Here is a 10,148-nt window from a genome sequence, read left to right as displayed (position 1 = left end):
TAAACCGAGACCAAACAAGAAACAAAAAACTCCGATGAGAATGGCAGCTGAGAACGGGTTGGAGAATTTTTATGGCCAAAGACAAATAATCCGCCAGGAGGCGAGGACATTTGGCCTCCCACCTGTTGTGTGATGACAGCCATTAACTTTATCCTCCAACCGCCCTATTCCACCAGGTAGTCCTTGTTGATGTTTGTTTTCATAATTAACTTTTCAACTCCTAATGTGTTAGCTGAAATTGTTCCAGTCCCTACATGAAACATATTATTCCAGTTAATTGCATGCAGCATTGAAAATTCAACACGAAAATGCACTTTATGAGGTATCATTGTTGTGGGAGGTAAAACCGCTTATTTTGCCTATATAAAGTTACCAAATTCAAAATGCATGCTCTCAAATTATTTTACAACAGTATCAGGTAATAAAGTCAACTTTAAAACGTAATCATTTTTTTTTAAATTGACAAACAAAGCCGGGGAAAATTATAACGCGGAAACTAATTTACAAATTTAAATGGCTAGCATATAAAATTAAACTTAAATAAATGACTTTAATAACAAATTGTTTATTTAAAAAATTTGAAAATTAAGTAAGTTAAGTCAAAACATATATTTTGAAAAAGTAATACCGCAGTTCACTGAACTTGATCTTTTAAAAGTTTTTTCGTTAATTTAGTTGGTAGCCTGAACACAGCAAAAAGAATTGAAATTCAGTTAGATTTAAAGCATTTGAAGGAAGGAAGAACATTTGGGCGAAACTTTGTTTTCTGTGTCATTTGCTAATGTCAAAAGTTTTGTGGATATGTCTTTGAATGATCCGCCTTGCTGGTGATGCTGTTTGGTCGCATATGTACAGAGTGAAATCAGTAAGACGCCCAACGTTACTAAGTATTAGGCAAATATTTATGCAAATAATATGCAATTACACACACACACGAAAGCGGCGCCTAAAAGCGCTCTGTAAACACCGAACTTTTTTAACAAACACAAACACACCGTCAGGCAACACACATATGTGTCTGTCCCATATGTACAGATGCACTGGAAAATCCTCTTCAGGGGGCGACAAAAACCACTTGCAACTAAAAAACTCTGCAAAAACACCTTGCCATTTTCATTCTCATTTCGCCCACATTTACACTACAAGAAACACCTTAAATAAAATAAATTGGAGTATTAAATTATTCCTACTTACACATCGTTTCATATATTTTTGAAAAATAGTTCAAACGCGAATTCTTCAGACTGTGAACTTTCAAGGTTCGTTTCATTTAACTGGCTAAAAGTTTCGGTTATTTGTTAAAATTGTTATTTTGAATTAAGGGCAAATAATCAAAACAATTTCTACCAGTGTGCACTGATACGTGTATGCAAATGAAAGAGCAACAGAAATGCAAAACAATGTCTGAGCCGCCAGCACAACATAAACAGTCAAAACTAATGCAAAAGTTATAATTCTTTAACTGGAAAAGAGTTGGCAGACGTTATGATGTTTGGAATACAGCACATATGTATAGTTAAAGCAAACGGAAGTCGGTTTAATATCTATTCGTTTAATCATAAATAATCTATGACATCCTTATTACTCTTAATAAACTCTTCAACAAATATTGCGTTAAGACATGAGAAGATTCTCTAAGATGCTGCGTTATGTTTTTTATTAATCATAGTTCACCAGAACCTTGTTTTGTTAAATTATAAAAATTCGATTCGACTGGGAAGTGGGTATTTCTTTGGGAATACTGATAAGAGTTACACCTACTGAGTTACAATAAAAGTTAAGAGATTGGGAGATAGCCGTGTGATAGTGGTGACTCAACAATGATAAAAGGCAACTTAAACGATAAATTGCATGATTATAACATGAAGTTATTCCAAAATTTGCCGGATGTGAAAGTCATCTAAGTCTTCTTGTTGAATAAGGCGCAGTTTCTGGTCGTTGGCCAAATGCAGAACTGCATAGAACGCCACCGACGGGGACAGCGAATCGGACATTTTGGTAGTTAACAGGTTGGGTAGCTTATTGTACACCTCGTGGAAACTTGCCACACCCTTTGCATAATGTTCGTCCTTTTTCGTTGGATGCGCGGGTATCGTCTCCTCGTTGACATCGGTTAGCAGTTGTTTTTGTATTAGGGAATTGCAGGACTTTTTCAGATTCTTCATGTCTATCACCTTGGCACGCTTTGCGAATGGAACAATCACTTTGGTAACCTAGAAATAATCAAGATTATATAAGTCAGATTAGTTTAAATTTTAATAAATATTTGTATGTTTTTGTTACAACATTTATAAAACTTAATTAAGATAAATAAAGATTTGGCATAGCTTGAATGACTTACCTGCGAAGGCGCACCCTCGAACTCTGTACCAATCTCGAAGACTGTGTTATTGCAGGTGGCATTCATCTGGGTGAGACCGATCTCGCCCGCGTCCACATCCATCATGCCCTCGGCCCCTTGCTCGGCGGCGATCGCCGCAATAACGCTCACGCTGGCGGGGACGGCATCGGTGAAATGCTCGTTATTGAATAGATCCTGATCGTTGTCCTCATCGTGATGGATGTCAGCTCCCATGTCGATGCCAAGATCTCCGCCCTCATCCGAATCAGGCTGTCCCGCACGCTGCGACAATTTTATGCTGGGCGCCGACTCGTATTTGAAGAAATAGTCCGGATCCAAATTGAACTTCGTGGGCAGAACCAGTTTGCGGGAGTCCCACTTCTTTTGAAAGTTCACACGGCGCTGCCTAATTGTGGTGTCCAGCGGTTGAAAGGCGTTCTCCGTCACTTTGCCGTATGCTACTGCCTTGGCCCTCCGATTGGCGTTCAGATGCGTCGACTTCTTGGACCGCGGATTGCGAACGGGCTGGGTATCCGCCTGGCCATTGGTCTGCGAAAATGTGCTCCGCGGCCGGGTGCGCTTGAACTTCCAGTGCGAGGGTCCGGCCCAGAACTGGGAGATCTGCTCCATTGGCCTGTATGAGTACTCCAGCTTGGAGCTGCCATCTATCGGTCGCAAATCATTGATGAACTCCGTTTGCTTGCGCAGTCGGCGACAATTATTGATCACCGTTTGCTCCTCGGTGGTGAGCTCTTCCAGCTCATTGGAGTCCACCTCCAGGACCAGCGGCGGTGGTCCATCCAAGTCCGGCATGGGCTCACACTCGGCATTGATGTCGAAGGCCATGGAGATCTCATTCACGCACATATCGTCGGCGTTGTCCAGTCCCTCGTCATCATCCTGCGTGGACTCGGTGGGCTTGTCGCTGGACGCCTTGGGATTAGGGGCACTTGTGATGATGTAGCCCGTGTGCAGCGGACGCAGATTCAATCTTTCAGCCTGAGGCAGAAGTTTGCGGAGCCAGGCGCAGCTAACAAGCGACTCAGCTGGCCACTGTTCCTTGTCTGCATTGAGCGTTGTGTGATCCTGGATCTCCTCAGCGCACGCTTCGCTGTCCCAGAATCTGTATGTGGTGCGCAGACGCAGCTCCGAGTCCAAACTGGGTAGAATATTGTGCATCAGGCGATTTGATGCGTTGATGGAGCCAACTGTAGAGTTTAGTTTGCCAAAGACAGGATCCTGCAACGGCGCCGTATCCAGACGGCTATTTAGTGTGTCCTTATTCTTGGTCACGGTGGACACATTTTTCTTCTGCCTCTTCGGCTTGGTAGGTGCTTGATTTTGGGCCAGCTCCCCTGCATCTTGTCCACCGCCAGCCGCCTGTTCACCCTGGGGGCCATCGTCATCCTCGGCTGCGTTTATTTGCTTATCCGTGAGAGTGCGGGCACTTAATCCAGCTGAAATGCGCATGGCATCCAGGTAGATGGAGTCCACACGCAGTCCGTATACCTTGGAAGAGGCCTCCAGCGAAGAGCCCGCTATCTGGAGAGGAACCAAAGGATTGAAGTGTGGTTTCTTACATACGTTTTGATGAGGGTAAACTCACCTTGAAGTTGCTCATCCGCTTGTGATGGTGGTCCAGCAAATTGGCCAGCGAATCGATGAGCGTAAGGCTCCAGGCGTTGTCCTTACTTAGCTTGTTGCCATTGTAGATCTCCAGGCAATTGCGGATGGTCTCGTTGTCCTCGATGGACTCCAGAGTGCTTTGGCGATGCTGCTGGAGGAGCGTGCGTCGGCGGGCTTCCCGCCTTTCCGCCTCATCGTCGTTCTGTGGGGTCATCATACGGGACATGCCTTCGTGGTAACTGCCCACCGCGGAACGACGGAGCGGAGTATCCAAACGCGGAAGGGTCATCTTCTATAAACAAAATTCCGGAACTGCTAGCCAGGCGAAATTAAGATTGCCGGACACGGGATTTTCTGGGCAACTGAATTGGTCGACACAAAAAGGCACTGGGTTTTCTATGGCAGGCAGGCAGCTTTAGTTCCCAATTTGACAGTTTGCGGCCAAAGTTTGTTTGTGATTTGTTGATTGTATTTTTCTATTTCTTATTCTGCGCTGGTATTAGTACTAGTTTACAGTTTCTTTCAAACGACGCCGCAATTTAGGGCTGCATAACGATTGTAATTTCAGTGCTGGAAAACATCAAAATGATGGCGAGTTGGCTGAAAAACATTAGCTATTATCATAATTAGAGGGTAAACATATTATATTTTTAGAGTGTAGCAACAAAAACAAGAAGTCATAAAGAAATAAAACTCCCGAAGCTTAATATGGATTTAATATTTTGCCATAAATAATTAAATTCAACATCTAAATATATTTGAAAATCAGGGCTGCACAAACTCTGGAAATTGAGTTGCTGGAACTAGAAACTAAAGAAATCAGGGCTGGAGGCTTTCAACATACGTTATGTTTCAAATGTATAAAACGCATTAGTGAAATGTATGTTTTTAAAATACAATTCCTACACATCAACATGAAGCAAAAAATTAATTGGCTTATGCGGATAAAGAATTATATTAAATCCATTTAAGTGTTTAACGGAATTCTCAATTCTTGTAATCTTTCTAGTTATTAAATAATATTTTGTTTTATTTCTTTGAACTACTGGGTATGTTTTCAGACTTATTATGCAGCTGCTCCCATAAATGTCGAATGAAAAATAAAAATAAACGAAAAGCGAATTCTTAAAACGATATTCGCGGGCATTTGGCAACACTGGCGCTGCTAGGCACTGCATCCCTGGAAGGCGGCAACTCTCACACACACAGTCGCAAAACTTTGAGTCCGTCGCGCAGTTCACATCCATGTCGTGGTTTTTGTTACTTTTCGTTGTTTTCGTCTGAGAAACTTAAAATAATCCTTTGCCAGCGCAGTGCGATCAGCTCGATGTAATCGAATAGCGTAAAGGAAACGCTCAACCGGCCTTAATTCAATAAGATAATTAGTTTTACCATCGTTCACATACTGTGGGTGTGTGTTAGCCTGAGCCTGTGTGGTGGTCGGAATAACTGGACATTCCGAATTTGCGCAGTTTCGGCGAAACTTAACGGGCTTCCAATTTCGAACTACGGAATTACGGAGTTTTGCGACGTAAGGAAATATAGGCAAATACGGAATAGACATGGCTCGCGACACTCAAGGAACCCAGGGAACCCAAAGTCAGGCCTCCAACATCTGGACCCAAGTGGAAAGCCAACCGATGGAGAAAATCGTCTGGGGACGATTGTACGGCAAAAATATTAAAATCAAATCGCTGGGTACGAGCTCAAAATACCGAATTCTTTATACGCATTCGTCCTTTTCTGTTGGTAACCGAATTTCCTGCCTGTTATGTGTTTTAAATTCTTTCCCCAATGCATTTTTTAGTAATGATGTTTCTATCTTGATCGGATTTTAGATCTCAACAATGACGAGTTCAGCGCAGGACGAGGCGAGACCAACGATTTGATTCTCACACTCAACGATTTGCCCGAAAAAATCCTGACGCGCATTTCCAAAGTGCATTTTATCATCAAGCGGGCAAATTGCGAGCTTACCAATCCAGTATACATACAGGTATTTGGGGGATCTTAAACTTGAATCAAAGATATATCATAACCTTATTAAGTTGATCAAACTTCAAATATATTTTTAAAATAATACAAAAAACTCCCGTTTATCAACTAACGTAGCTGTTTCTTAATTGTAAACTAGACTATTAAATGTTTAAAAAATACATATATCTAGTTGAGTGTAAAAAAATGTTTTTCTGATTTTTATTAATGTCACTTATATTTCCATAATCTCTTTAAGTCCTTATTTTGATTATTTTTAAATTTTAACACTTTAGTCCGAATTTAAACAATAATTCAAAATAATGTAAATTTGGCGAAAAACTTTACGAATCCGCTACTTTAATTTGTCAAATTTTTTTCTACCCCTACACGCCCATTTTGTCCTGAATTAAAAAGGGAAATCCCTAAACGTAACAACCTTTGTTTCCGCCCATTTCCCAGGATCTCTCACGCAACGGGACCTTTGTGAATAATGAAAAAATTGGAACAAACAAGATGCGAATCTTGAAGAACGACGATGTCATTTCCCTGTCCCACCCCACGTACAAAGGTAAGCGATCATCAAACAGGTATAAAAACCTGCAGAGATTCTCGTGTAATTCAATGTTTTGCACCTGCCTCCGTTGTAGCCTTTGTATTCAAGGATCTCAGTCCGAACGAGTCGATCGGCCTGCCTGAGGAGATTAACAAGACTTATTATGTTAACAAAAAGTTGGGATCTGGAGCTTACGGCTTGGTCCGTCTTGTATACGATACCCGCACTTGCCAGCAATATGCAATGAAGATCGTGAAGAAGAATATGCTGTCGGGCAGTGCGCGACCCAGTACAAATTTCAGCGATCCCGACCGGGTGCTAAATGAGGCCAAGATCATGAAGAATCTGTCCCATCCGTGCGTGGTTCGCATGCATGACATCGTGGACAAACCGGACTCGGTCTACATGGTGCTGGAGTTTATGCGGGGCGGTGACTTACTCAACCGGATCATCAACAACAAGCTGCTGAGCGAGGAGACTTCAAAGCTTTACTTTTACCAAATGTGCCATGCCGTAAAGTACCTTCATGATCGGGGTAAAACTATTTGTAATTATTTCGTTCCGATAAGCACTCCCCTAAATGATTTTTCATTTGTTAGGTATCACACATCGCGACTTGAAACCCGACAATGTGTTGCTAGAGACCAACGACGAGGAGACCCTGCTGAAGGTCTCCGATTTCGGGCTGAGCAAGTTTGTGCAGAAGGACTCGGTGATGCGGACGCTCTGCGGCACTCCACTCTATGTGGCACCTGAGGTACTGATAACAGGCGGTCGGGAGGCCTACACCAAAAAAGTAGACATCTGGAGCTTGGGCGTGGTGCTCTTTACTTGGTAAGGATATATAAACTATCATTGGGAATATGAAATATTAATTTACTGATTTGTTTCAGTCTGAGTGGCACACTGCCCTTTTCAGACGAGTACGGAACACCGGCAGCCCAGCAGATAAAGAAGGGCAGGTTTGCCTACGGACATTCTGCATGGAAGGGCGTCTCGCAGCGCGCCAAGCTGCTGATCAACCAAATGCTCATTGTGGATCCCGAAAGACGACCCTCAATCGATGACGTCCTGCAGTGCACCTGGCTGCGGGATGCGCAAGTGCTGCAGAAGGCGAAGAAACTGATGAAGCTGGAGGGCATGGAGATCGAGGAGGAGGAGAATAACTTTCTCGAACCGCCCACTAAGCGATCGCGACGTTAACTTGTGCTATTTAGATTCTATCGTTAATGCCTGATGGTCGAGGCGTGAAAAGGTTTTAATTTTCTGGGAAAATTAAGCGATAACATTTTTTTCCAAATCGCCGACACCGCCGCATTCGAGTGCATAGGCTACTCAAGTATTTTTTTGCGGTTGTTTATTTTTACGTGTTGTCTAGTGTAAGTTTCATCATGCCCAAATATTCCTGTTAAACTGCATTTATTTTTGGGCCTTGCATTCATAATTATTTTAAGCTTCTTATCTATCTGAAATCTGTCATTCCATTGGGATATAATTACTTTATATTTCCGGTAATTGTTAAGAAACTAAAAGTGGTATGCTTAAGAATTTAATTTGACTCTTCAACGAACCATTGAGCTTTTTGAAATAAAGCAATTGAATTTGTTTAAGTAATCATTTTTATTGTGTACATGTTTTAAAAATTAGGAAGTTTGGAAAATATCTATCATTTGCTATTCTTGATTGGGTACCATATTTTGAAACATGGCCATGGATAACTTTTTGATTGGGGTAGTATTAACAATTTTTTGTCACGTTCGATAGAAGCCCTTATAAAGTATTGAACAAAAAATAAGTATGTTTCTTTATTTTCCAAACAAATGGTTTAATATGAGCATACCTTTTTTACATTTGTATTTTCATCGTCAAGACAGTTAGTTGTACAATTATTTGAAAATCCCATATACGTCTATATACATTTATTAATAGTTATATATAAGTGTTGTATAAGCTAAAGTCATAGCACCTCAGTCAGGCCAAGCATAAAGAAAGCATATCATTAAAAAAAGGAAATGCAAAAAAATATTAAAAAAAAACTGGATCCCTTAAGCACACTTCTTTATCGAATGAGTCACCATTTTCCGGCCATGCCCGATGGTAATGAGGGTGCATTCGTCAGTCCAAACGGCATCAGTGGTGCGGGAATGGGTGTCCTGGTGCGTGTAGATGAACTCATGACCCGCCTGAACTTTGGCCACTTTCACTGAGGCAGGCAAATTGCTCGTGGCGGCCAGATGGGGCCTGGAAATATTACGATACATTAAAATTACTAAAGTTAACAACAAATCCTAAAGCAATTAACATGCCTCCGAAATTCGAAAGTTATTTTTTAACTATAACTATGGAAAAACTAGAACTTTTAAAATAACGTACCCATTTATTAAAAGTTGCGAGACATGTCCCTTGTCGAAGTACTCCCGAGATTCCACTAGTTTCCGTGGCACTCGGATGTCCACCGTATGAACCGTTCCATCATAGTCGCCAAGATAAATGTAATTGTCGCCCTCCAGCTCCGTGGAAGCGGCCCAGGCGGCGCAAGTGAAGCTCAGCAGATGGCTGGAGTCTGCGTAGAGGCACGTGGAAGACGGAGCCGCTGCCCGGACATCCCAAAGCAGGGCACTACCGCCGCGATCACAGGTCACAAACTTATCGGCCGAAGCCGAGGGCGTGCCCAGGCCAGTCAACTTATCCGTGTGCGAGGTGCGTGAATGGTAAGAGCTCTCCAGATCGGCACCCGAAAGATCCCAGACCTATAAGAGATAGTTTCTTATTTATTCCAATCTTCAAATCATTAATTTCATACTTACATTGAGAGTGCCATCAGCTGAGGCGGAGACGGCCCTTCTTGGATCAGCCTTGAAGACGTTCAGTTGACTGATGGGTGTGGGATGCGCGCCGGATTCACCCACGAGAAACAGGCAGTAGGGCGACTGCGGATTGCGCACCTTGGAGTAGGTGGACCAGGCCTGCAGGCGAGTATCTCCGAGAGCCACCAAAAGGACATTGTTTTCAGCGTATCGAACCAAATTCACCGTGTGATCCGCCTGCAGCTTGAAGTCGGCGTTGTCCACGGTCATGTGGTTTATATGGCTGCGTTCGTAGCCGAAGAACATGCCCCACCAGTGGCGTCCTTCGCGTCGATTGGTGGCCAGTGCCACATGGTTGTGCTCATTGATGGCAATACTGTCCCAGCAGTCGTGAAGTCGCGGCGAAAGGTTCTCCAGGCGAGCATTCAGATCCGCAACGTTGAGATTCGGGTACTCCAGGTTCCCCGCCAGCTCCAGAGCGGGCGGTGGTTGGTGGGTCACCGGAGTGCGGTAAACCTCTGAGCTGCGTTGCGGAAACATCTTCTTAGGGTCAATATTTAGGGAAAAAACAACTTATTTGAAAAACGGCGGAAAGAACACACAGCGTGCCGGCTAGGGAGGAGAAAAGCAAAGGACAGGGCTGGCTAACGATAGTTGGCGATGGTCAGTCGCCAGGGCTTCATACATTTGAAAACATCGTATTACTGTTATATGTCTTGGAGTTCTGCACTTAAATTGGGCTTTTCAAAATATAAAACCTAACATGGAATCTTTATGCTTTTTAAAATATACTTTAAAAAATATTTAAAAACTGTTTACGAATCTTTGATAACAAAGGGTTTAA

At 42.7% G+C, this 10,148-nt stretch overlaps 3 protein-coding genes across 4 annotated transcripts; 1 reads left to right on the top strand and 2 right to left on the bottom strand.

The window, feature by feature from the left end:
- Positions 1-1,638: 1,638 nt before the first annotated feature.
- On the bottom strand, positions 1,639-4,508 carry LOC128262060 (condensin complex subunit 2). The gene is made up of 3 exons (XM_052996089.1): positions 3,948-4,508; positions 2,342-3,883; positions 1,639-2,213 (listed from the first exon to the last, which is right to left on the bottom strand). Exons 1-3 carry the CDS (start codon positions 4,254-4,256, stop codon positions 1,869-1,871), a joined length of 2,196 nt encoding a protein of 731 aa, XP_052852049.1. The 5' UTR covers positions 4,257-4,508; the 3' UTR covers positions 1,639-1,868.
- A 601-nt stretch (positions 4,509-5,109) lies between these two features.
- LOC128261823 (ovarian-specific serine/threonine-protein kinase Lok) lies at positions 5,110-8,111 on the top strand. Of its 2 annotated transcripts, none has more exons than XM_052995711.1 (6): positions 5,110-5,716; positions 5,806-5,963; positions 6,404-6,512; positions 6,592-7,032; positions 7,097-7,331; positions 7,391-8,111. In XM_052995711.1, the coding sequence occupies exons 1-6, from the start codon at positions 5,530-5,532 to the stop codon at positions 7,698-7,700; spliced, it is 1,440 nt and encodes a 479-aa protein (XP_052851671.1). In that variant the 5' UTR covers positions 5,110-5,529; the 3' UTR covers positions 7,701-8,111. The 2 variants fall into 2 exon arrangements, with proteins under 2 accessions (XP_052851671.1, XP_052851672.1); XM_052995712.1 differs by having other exon boundaries at positions 5,115-5,665.
- On the bottom strand, positions 8,094-9,939 carry LOC128261824 (protein valois). Its single transcript, XM_052995713.1, has 3 exons — positions 9,305-9,939; positions 8,871-9,247; positions 8,094-8,738 (listed from the first exon to the last, which is right to left on the bottom strand). Exons 1-3 carry the CDS (start codon positions 9,842-9,844, stop codon positions 8,543-8,545), a joined length of 1,113 nt encoding a protein of 370 aa, XP_052851673.1. The 5' UTR covers positions 9,845-9,939; the 3' UTR covers positions 8,094-8,542.
- Between the last annotated feature and the right edge of the window lie 209 nt (positions 9,940-10,148).

The sequence above is a fragment of the Drosophila gunungcola genome, unplaced genomic scaffold (genome assembly GCF_025200985.1).
Source record: "Drosophila gunungcola strain Sukarami unplaced genomic scaffold, Dgunungcola_SK_2 000001F, whole genome shotgun sequence".
NCBI classification, from domain to species: domain Eukaryota; kingdom Metazoa; phylum Arthropoda; class Insecta; order Diptera; family Drosophilidae; genus Drosophila; species Drosophila gunungcola.
Note: the sequence above shows the minus strand (reverse complement) of the source record. Positions and strands in the feature narration are given on the sequence as shown.